This window comes from Nyctibius grandis, chromosome 8 (assembly GCF_013368605.1).
Source record: "Nyctibius grandis isolate bNycGra1 chromosome 8, bNycGra1.pri, whole genome shotgun sequence".
NCBI classification, from domain to species: domain Eukaryota; kingdom Metazoa; phylum Chordata; class Aves; order Nyctibiiformes; family Nyctibiidae; genus Nyctibius; species Nyctibius grandis.
In genome coordinates, this window is record NC_090665.1 from 5955424 (window position 1) to 5965939 (window position 10516).

Consider the following 10516-nt stretch of genomic DNA (forward strand, 5'->3'; position numbering starts at 1 on the left):
CTACGTTTGCCTGTTAAGAACAGTAAAGCCTAGCTCTCCTGCTAAAGCCAGCGCTACAAAATCATACAGGCAAAAGCAGCAGAAAAATAACACTTGAGTGTTGCCAAATTCTGTGACCATGTGCCTCCTTTTATAGACTCAAAGTTTAGGGTTTTTTTTTTTTAATCTTTAACTGCCTACATTACATCTTTCAGCAAATCCAGATGACGACAAAAGAACGGCTTTAATGTCTCAATTTGTGTTTCTCGCCCTCTTTCGTTATGGCTTTCTGGGAAATACTGGTGAGTGATGCTCTGGCACTGGAAACCACGTGTCATGTGATAACGCTCGGTTCTGTCCAAACGCGCGAACTTTCTTGCTTCGTGCTGGAGAGTCTTTTCTTTGGAAGGGATTTGAGTCCAAAGAGCCGGCAAGCGGCGACTCGGTACTTCTTCGACATGATGTTGTAGAGGATGGGGTTGATGGCCGCGCTAAGGTAGAAGAGGACAAAGGACACCAAGTTGCAGTACTGGCTGATCACTGCTATCTCCAAGGACCCAGCTTCAAAGGATTTGGAAAATAAATATCGTCCTACGTGAAAAGGCAACCAGCAGAGTATGAAAGCAAATACCACCACAACTAAAATAAAAACAGCAGAAGAAATTGTGTTAAATATGAGTATTAAAATATGGGTGATTAAAATTCTATTTTAAAATTCTATTTCTTTAACAAAATAACCACAAAGTGTGAAAATGCATCCCCTAAGTTTTCAGTTTTGTGGCTCTCAATACATTCTCTGAGAGTATAAATTAGCAATACTTAATACACAATGATCATATCTAAACAGGCTGCCTGGATGTTGCACAACTAATCTGATGTAGCCTACTTCTGACCTATAAAATTTAAGCTTTCATAAATCAGGAATTAAAGAATTCAAATGGTGACACAAAAAAAAGTAAACCAATCTATCATCTGCAGTGTTTAACAAAAGCAAATTGTATATAATGTGATAGACTCAACAGTGTGGTTTAAAATGAAGAATGTCATCACTGGGAAGCAAAATTATTTAAGGCAAAGCAAAATTATTTAAGGCAAAGGACCCAAAATAAAACAAACCACCAGAATGTGGACTTGCAGAGCACATGTGTCAAGGTAAGACCAGAAGAGTGGTGCACCCTTCCAGTTTGTCCATTTTTTGGAACATGTGTTACTCCAACAAGAGTAAAGCTAAATATATAACATATAACTGCATGATTATAGTTATATAGTCTATCTGTAATATTACACCAGCACTATGGTTGCATTTATAGGTAAATATAATGCATGTAGAATAATAGGAATGTGTGTATCTTTGAACACTGGCCCATTTGAATTTCCACCCTAGAGAAAGGGAAACTTCTTCTGTTCATTCCCCGTGTGCTATTGACCTTTATTATTTTTCATATTGCTTTGAGTGTATCTACTAATATACCAGAGAGAGAAAACTCAGAAAAGTCAAGCAATGTTTTTTGACATTCTGAAGCAGTTTTTACCAGTTAACCTGTTCCCTGGTATTAGCAATCCTGCTTTCTCAATGTCAAGTCTCAGCAGATAATAAAATTCAAAGAGTTCAGAGGGATGACTACAGTCATCTTTCCCCAAAAACTTTCTGAACAAGCATTCCCACGTTTAAATGGATACTTATGTAGGCCTTATGGAGGACTCTAAAGCACAGAGCTGAGGTTCAGAGTACATTTTCCAGCTCTACATCTTCTTGAACCAACCACTTCCATTTTTCCCTCAGTGTCTTCACCTACAGAATTCAGATAATATCTCCCTAGCTCACAAGTGAAGTTTAATCCATGTAATGAATATTACCATGATGGTCATTACGAACAGAATTTTAAGCATAGTCAATATTTTCACACGTAGGCATGCACATCCCTAGACAGGCTTTTGTCAGTTTGATCCTCACGTGTGCAGAATCACACTGATTTCAATAGGAATGGGGTATGATAGCTCCTTTGCAAGTCAGGCTATACAGTTAGGTGTTTAATTATGGACCTAGAAGCATAACCTTTCCCTACAATTTAAAAGAAGTGCTGATGCTAATCCTGTTTACTTGATGTTTCGTGACTTGCTAAAGTCTTAGAAAGTGCCTTCTAAATTTTAAGCAGAAAGTTAAAACCGATGAGAGCAGACTGCATTGAGCATCTGCTAGTACTGAGCCCTTGCTAACTTCTTCTCTTTCCATCTTTCCATCAGACTGTTACCACTGAGAGAATATTGGCTCTCTGGCAGAGGACAGTCTTGCCACTGTCTTGCTATTCTCAGACCTTGTAAAAGAAAAAAAACGGTGTCTGAAATATTGTAATGCTTGCAGCAATACTTCAGGGCAGAAATAAAACAGTTGTTATTTCAAAATTCTTTATGGTTAAGTATACAGAAATATAAGCACGGTAGTAATATATGCTAGCAATTTACTTATTGTAAGTAGAGATTCATAATCCTGAAACTCTAAAAGTGTAAATGATGAATTACTTCCAAGGTCACGCTTACCAGACTGAAGTAATTCTATTGATCATAAAACATAGCTGAAAGGGCACAAAGAACGCCGCGGTTTTTATTATTCTTCCTGCTGTTGCATAGTAATAAAGTAGGACATGAACAAAAAAATCAGTTAGGCTCCTACTTACTAATTAAGGTACTTAGGACACGCTGCCACCTCTTCGTCTAGCTCATTAGCCCATCACTTCAACCTAGCTGAAACGAGCTGCTGCCCGTGAAACCTTCTTCATGCAGAGCATCTCGTCCCCACTGAAATCCAGGGGATGACTTGCACTGCGGAGGACTTTTTGCTTGAATAAAAGTACGCAGCAGCAGCAGGATTCTGCAGTTTTCAGACACTAAACTGCAGAACAACTTTTCAGTTCTGTGCATCAAACTCCCACCACACGCTCTGACTTAGTATGTCAAAATTTGTGTTTCCATGTGCCAACAATAACTGTTGTTTAAACCGTTCAGCAATGTAAATATACAAAGTTAGGAATGACAGTGCCTGTCCTCTTGATCCTGTTTTCTTAAAGTCAGTGGGAATTTACTGGATCACGGACCTCAAAGGAGACACAATGCTCCCTGTTCAGCATATCCTGATGTTTTGCTAATAGATTAATTTTCGTAAGCTTACACAGCCATGCTGGTAAATAACCCCAATTGGCTAAAACCTTGATACTCTTTTCATATGAAACTAAGTGCACATCATATCCTGCTTGCTTAGCCTGCAGCTCAACTGGGTGGCTGGAGAAGGGTTTAGTTTTGTTTAAAAATGAAATAAACTATCCTTCTGTAAATAACATCGGTATCCACAACCAAAGAGCAAAAATGTTCAAAAATCTCCAGGGCACTAGCTAATCGTAACTGTAGCATTTGTCCTTGTCGGTGATTGTTATTAACATTTTTTAACTGTTTCAGAGTCCCCAGCTCAAACCAGTTAGAAACAAATCTAAGGAAGGAGGAGAGTAATTGTACCAGTACTTTGAGGTGTAGCCCTTTGTATGACACATTTTCAATAAATGCTTTCCTTTGGAAGCAACTATAGTGAACTACCAGAGCTCTCTGTCTTTCTCTCCCTCACACACACACAAGCACACACATCCTTTGGAAAAACACAGCAAGAAGAGTCGTACCTAACATTTTCACAGTTTGCTTGTTGTTCTTATCCCTGATGACAGCATTTGGACCAATGTTCTTTCTCTTTCTCCTCCAGAGCTTCCTCCCGATGAGGCTGTACAGCACGGTCAGGCAAAACACGGGCAGGAAAAAGAAGATGCTGGAGGTCCAGACCATGATGGTGAGGAGCCCCGAGCGGATGGCGTACTCCGTGGCTCGGCACTCATTGGTGCTCAGGGGGTTCGTGCCATTCTCATGCTCGACCCCCACCAAGACGAAGATGGGTCCGGCGCTAGCGAAGGAGACGGCCCAGAGGAAAAGGATGACCAGCTTGACCTTCCCCTTGGTGATGATGACTTTAGCTCGGAGGGGGAAGCAGATGGCGACATACCGCTCCACGCTGAGGGCGGTGATGTTGAGGATGGTGGAGTAGGTGCAGCTCTCGCTGACGAACTGGAAGAGCTTGCAGAGGAGGTCCCCGAAGTTCCAGGGCCGGTACTGCCAGAGACGGAAGAGGTCCAGGGGCATGCAGAGGAAGATGAGCAGGTCGGAGAAGGCCATGCTGGACAGGTAGAAGTTGGTGGTGGTCCTCATGTCCCGGAACCGCGACACCACCAGCATGGTCATGAGGTTGCCGATGATCCCGATGACGAAGAGGAGGACGCAGGCGACGGTGATGCCGGTGAGCACGGGCGCGGGGAAGAGGTGCAGCGGGGGCTCACCCCCCGTCCGGTTCTCCGCGCCGCGGCCGCCCGCGCTCCCCTCCCGCATCCTGCCGCCGCGGGCTGCGCATCCCCGCCCGGCGCGCCCGCGGAGCCGCCCCCGCGCAGCTCGCGCCCCCCGCGCAGCCCGGCCCCTGCCTCCGCGCCGCTGCGCGCCCTCCGCCGCGCTGCCCGGGCAGGTGCGGAGGGCGGGGAGGGAAAAGCGGTCCCGCTCCGCCTCTCGCCGGGCGCTGCTGCTCCCCCCGGCCCCGCGGAGGGCTGGCACTCGCCGGCGCGTCAGAGGAGACGTGGGCGCGCTGGCTCCGCGGGTGCGGAGCGGCCCCGAGCCCTCCCGGAGAGGGGACTCTGCTGCGGCTCCGGCGCCGGAGGGTGAAGAACTGGCTCAGCTCCGCAGCGCAAACCCCGGGCGGCTGCAAAATCCCTTCTAGCATCAGCTTTGAAACTTTCCACCCGAGCCCCAGTGCAGGAGGGTTTTAGCTCCGGCGCTTCCCACCCGCGGGCAGCGCCGGCCGAGCGCCCCCCGCCCGGCACCGCTCCGTCCGGGGCCGCCTGCCCCAGCGCCCCCCGCCCGGCACCGCTCCGTCCGGGGCCGCCTGCCCCAGCGCCCCCCGCCCGGCACCGCTCCGTCCGGGGCCGGCCGGCACCGCTCCGTCCGGGGCCGCCTGCCCCAGCGCCCCCCGCCCGGCACCGCTCCGTCCGGGGCCGGCCGGCACCGCTCCGTCCGGGGCCGCCTGCCCCAGCGCCCCCCGCCCGGCACCGCTCCGTCCGGGGCCGCCTGCCCCAGCGCCCCCCGCCCGGCACCGCTCCGTCCGGGGCCGCCTGCCCCGCACCTGCCTGCTCGGGTGCGCTGGGCAGGTGCGGATCCCGCTCGTCGCGGTTGCAAAGGGCGATCGTTTTGCTCTTCGAACAGCGGGCACTGCCTTCGGTTGGCAGTTTAAGTGCTCTTTCTCGTTGCACATCCAGTTTCTGGGGCTCAGGGATGCGCAGCTCTATAGGGCACGTGCAGAAATCCAGGGACGGCTGCAATCGCTGTCTCCTCGTTTTGTATCTTTGCTTTGCCCTTGGAGCTTGGCAGGAGCCCGGTAAGGCTCCGGTTCAGTGAAGCTGCAGTAATCACCCTCTTCGATATGATTTACTGACAATTAAATTTTGATGCAGCATGTTTCTGCTGTCCTGTGCTCTGCCCTTTGCAGACACATCCATTACAAGTGCATGCTTCCCCACCTGCAGACTCCTACATGCTACTAAAGGATCATGTTGTACCCAAGAAGAAATAAGATGGGAGCAGCACAAAGTGAGATCAGGGACAGTAAAGTGACCCTCAGGACACCTGTGAAGGGAGTATCTCTTCTCCTTTCCAACTTGTCCCTGCGAAGTGTCAGAGTGTGTGCTACAGCACAACCTTTTTTCACTAGTCTTCCTTACCTAGAAAGGCTGCACCCCTTCCCTTGTACCCTATCTTTCAAGGGGGCAGCCAGTGCTCTGAATCGATGTCGGCATCTAGCTTAATTCAGCTGAGAAACAGTTTTCCAGGGCGCGCTCCCGTACGTGCGTACACCATCTGCCAGCATTGCTGTTCCACGGGGCAGAGCTTTATCTAAGGACAGAGCACAAGCGTGGTACAACACACCGCTGGGTTACTCTGCCTGTGCCTCGGAACGTGGCTGTACCCAGCTGAGCACTTTCTGTAGTAACGCAAGCAGCAGCCTTAGTGCCTTGTCCGTGTACTAATTTGGATGATACATTCTCGCAGTTTCATTGGCATCAGCGTTCATCATTCCTGCTCTTGAACTGTGAGACAATTCTGTAGCGAGTTACTCAACAGTTGCTAAATTTTATGGGGGGTGGCTACGCATTAACTGCAGTTGAAAAGAAGAGCCTAACGTGCTTCTCACTTTGTTTATCCAGCTGCCTATATAATTGTTTTTTATGTTTATATTTATATCTTTTCTTTATGAAGAAAAATCATGGCCTGTATGCCACCAATGCACAGCTATTTCACAGTACAATTTTGTGTCCAATCTCATTTAAATGATATTGCATTATATCATGGAGGAGCTGGTAACTGCCTCTGTATTTAGGCTGCCAAATACTTTGTATTGTTAAAAAGAATTATCTCAGTCTTTCTTTTTTTCCTTATAAATTCTCAGACCAGTGGCATTAACTGCAGGATGTTGATCTTTGGCAGAGAAAATGGCCTGAAGCTATAAATGTGACTTTTCTGTGTAGAGACGATCCTTCAGTCTCATGAAATTCTTCCAGCTTTTGCTGAGCTGTATCTTGTCAGAAATTACCATTTCCCTTTCCCCATGGAGATAAAAGCTTTCTTTTATTTTTTTCAGAAAAAAAAATATTCCTTATTAAAATAATACTTGAACTGAGGTGTGTGTAGCAAAATCCAGTAGCCAAAAGTGAGGTAGCACCAGGTTTATACACTTCGGGCAGCTTGAGCTTGTAATGCAACAAATCAACACTGAATTCATTGGGAGTTTGATGTGCTGAGTGACGAGCCGCTTGGACCAGAAATGGCAGTTGTGCTTTGAATCCGGCAACATTGATCTCCTCCTTGTTTAAAGTTATCATGAGTCAAGGGCTTCTCTGGCTGCTTCTCCTTCACGGGGTCAGGGCCAGAAAACCAGTTAGCTGCGAGAGAAGAAAAGCAGCTCCAGTTTTCTGATTCTTTCTGATTTCTTTGGCAATTGCAGGCCAAATGTTGATGGGATATAAAGAACTGACATCCCACAAACTTCGTACGATAATGAATTCCTGCCTCTGCTTTGCATATGCTGAAGGACAGTGGCGAAGATAGTGATGACAGAAGATATGAGAGTTGTGAGAGAAGACGGCTTTATGCTCCAGAAAGTTATCTACTGGCCCTCAGCTGCAAGAACAGTACTTTTATGTTGCCGTAACAACTGCAGAAAAGATTGAAGCCACTGAGGTTATCGGGAGGAGAGAAATGGAGACAAAGAGGCAGAAGTTAAGTACTTTTTATTCAGTTTTATCCACTAACTGGATGTGTGAACAAAACAGATACTCAAAAAGTAATTTAAAAAAAAAGCATTATAATGGACATTTACCTTTCATGGAACTCCTAAAATATTGGTGCTTCTCTTTGGCAGCATTAAAGCTGTGTTGAGCACTAGAGATACGGTAGAAAAGAGTTTCTATTTATAGAGTTTTGAAATCTCTCTCCTATGTTCCATTCTTTCCATTTTCTTCTCATCCAATGAAATTTTAGTTCTTGTTTATATCATTGTTTATTGTCATGGAAATATCTGAAGGCTTTGAATATAGAATGATTATGGTTTTATTGTGGAGAGATGAACAAAGTGGAAAACAGACTTCAAGAGAGTGATCTCCCATTGAAAAATGAATCATCTCCAACAATTCGCAGAAAAGCAAATGAAGTTTTTTGATTATATCCAGGGGCAGAAGATGTTTTGACTTTTATTATAAATGTATTTTAAGAACAGAAGGCAGCATCTGGTATATGCTTTCAAAGGTTATGGTTTAGCAACTATCAGCAGGAGTAGCGCTGATGAAATAGTGGTAATCCAACGTCATAACGTAAAACCCAGAATGTGCTCAAATGACTTTACAGTTGTTTATACAGCAGTAAACATCAACTAGCAGACTTCAAAACAGCGCTAGTTTATTAATCAACAAAGCTGTGCTCTAAGGCTGCTAACTCAGAGGCACCCGTTTTAGACTCAGCTTTTCACTGTGTTTCAGCTCGTTGTGCCGCTCGGTCACACCCTGGGCATTAACGTCCCTCTATGGTCAACTTGTCCACCAAGTGGAGAGAGAACGTGGCTCATCGGTCACAGGTATGTTTGCTCTGTGTTAAAAGTGCATAGAGTGTATTAAATAATTTATAGCATGAGAATAATAGGAGATGTATCCTGCATTTTTTGAGTATCATTGAACATTCTTTCTAAGTAAGGTCTGCAGGTTTCGACTCAAAGCCGTCCTGGCTTTGGATGGAGATGTTCACCTGACTTACATGTGTCTATTTGAGTTCTGTTAGTGCCAGAGCATGCAGGATGGGTTTGCATAGTTAATTATTCCCAGTCTTACTTTCTTTTTGATACTTCTATCTCGTGTTAAATGGGGAGTGATAACTTGGCTCGATTTACCAGCAAATCTGCAGTTAATCCACTTTGACTTCACCCAGTAGTTGTGTGGGCTAAATACCCATGGCTCAATACAAATTGAGAACAATATGAGCTGAAGAATTCACAATCAGGCAAAACTGCAAGTATTTTGAGGAGGAATTTGTACCTTGGATTCTATTGTGTTTAAATTGCTGGTTTCTGAAAGGCAGTTAGAACAACTTTGGATTCCCTGATGTTTGGTGATGCTGTGAGTGTTACACACGTGAGGTGTTCAGTGCAAAAGTATTATGTGTCTCAAAGACAAGGAGTGGGATTAACTCTGGTAGAACAGCCCATAAAAATGGGAAGCTGCTGAAACCGACAAGCTTCTGCCATAAGCTGCAGCCCCGTCTCACTGACCACGACAGCGTTTCTGTCACAACCCAGTGTCCCAACTCATTCTCACCTCTAAAACTTTCAGAAGAAATTAATGGAAATGTCTATATAGGTTTGGATTATGAATGTCTCGGGAAAAGGCGTGGTATTAGGCAGCAGCAGTGATGTGGTGGTCAGGCAGTTAACTGTGGTACCCTGGTAATCAGAGGAAAATTAATGATTTTTAACATGTGACACAGCATGCAATTTCAGTCTGTTAATACAAAGAAAAGTTACGGAGAGCCAAATTTTGAGTGATTCTGATTAAAATTGCTATAAACTTCCATGTAACTCTACAAGGAAAAAAAAACCCAACCTGTGAAAACTGGATCAGACCCAACAATATCCCAATCTATCTTCCATTTATGGTACTGAATGGCACAAGGTGCCTTGGAGGGATGAATGAGATCTTGTCTCAGTGTGTTTATTTATGTTATATGGATCATTACATTCAGTCTTGTCTTAGACCCGAATATTTAGATGTAATCTGAAAACTAAAATTATGAATCTCAAAATCTCAGTGTCTGAATTAGGCTTTTTAACTGTTTGCAGGGAGTACAACAAATGCATCCCTGGTCCTGCTTGGGCAGTGAATACTGCTGCAATACAAACAATAATAATTACACTTACTAAAGCAAAGAGAGGCAAAAAATAGGAGTCCGTTTCTATGAAGTAATGAAAGGTACAATAAAAGGCAGTTAGCTGGCATGTCCTCTTTCCTATGGAAACACCAGAAAAGAGAGAACCCTCTGCTAAAAGCAGTCTCTCTGAAAGGAATAATTTCTTTTTAAAACCTGTGGGCATCCCTGCAGTCTGGGGCTGTGGTCGTTGGGGCTGCTCCTCCCCAGTGATTCTATACCGGTTCCAGTGGGGCTCGGTGTGGATGGGGAGAGCTGCACACACAGACCTACTCGGCTGATTACCGAGGCTTGAGGCATGCCCATCTATTCCAAATAAAGCCTAACACAAACACTGGGCTAAATGTATTTAATTATGAGCTCATTAGGGAGGCAAGCATCCTTTTGTTACTCACGTAGATGTGTGGTGCGTAAAACAGCGACATGGGGGTCTGCCAGAGCCCAGTACCGTGAGAATAAGGTAATATTGGGAACTGCTAAGGGAAGGCGATGCCAAAAGGAGACAGGCAGAGGTAAAACAGCCCTGGGGGGTGGCTAAGGTGGGGGCAATTTTCCTGGGGGTTTGTCCCCAAGGAGCAACGAGCTTCTCTGCCATGGCATGTTGCTGCTGCTCCAGCCGTAGTCCTTCTCTGCACATGCAGGACAAACCCACCCCCTCTCCCATCTCAGGGCTGGCAGTCAGGTTAGATGATGCCTTCATGTCTTGTTGAGTTTCCAGGGTTTGCTTGGGTTCTGTACCCTTTTTTGGTGGGGCAAATTTTGGAAGTGGAGCGGATAGACCAAACGGCATCCCGTGTTTGCTTTTGGAGCAGGGAGTGCGTTTGCTTTCAGCATTAGGGGATCTCCAGTTTACTGCTGCTTTACATCATCTGTGTAAATGGTCCTTGTCCCTATGAACTCAATGTATCTTCTACTGTAGTTTGCTGATGGACAAGAATTAGGTGTTACCATACTAAATAGATTTCCCAGTGCTTAAGTAATTGCCAAAGCCTAGAAA

At 45.6% G+C, this 10516-nt stretch overlaps 1 protein-coding gene across 1 annotated transcript; it reads right to left on the bottom strand.

Annotated features, from left to right (window-relative positions):
- Window positions 1–313: 313 nt before the first annotated feature.
- On the bottom strand, window positions 314–4398 carry GHSR (growth hormone secretagogue receptor). The gene is made up of 2 exons (XM_068406892.1): window positions 3645–4398; window positions 314–618 (listed from the first exon to the last, which is right to left on the bottom strand). The coding sequence occupies exons 1-2, from the start codon at window positions 4396–4398 to the stop codon at window positions 314–316; spliced, it is 1059 nt and encodes a 352-aa protein (XP_068262993.1).
- Window positions 4399–10516: the final 6118 nt, after the last annotated feature.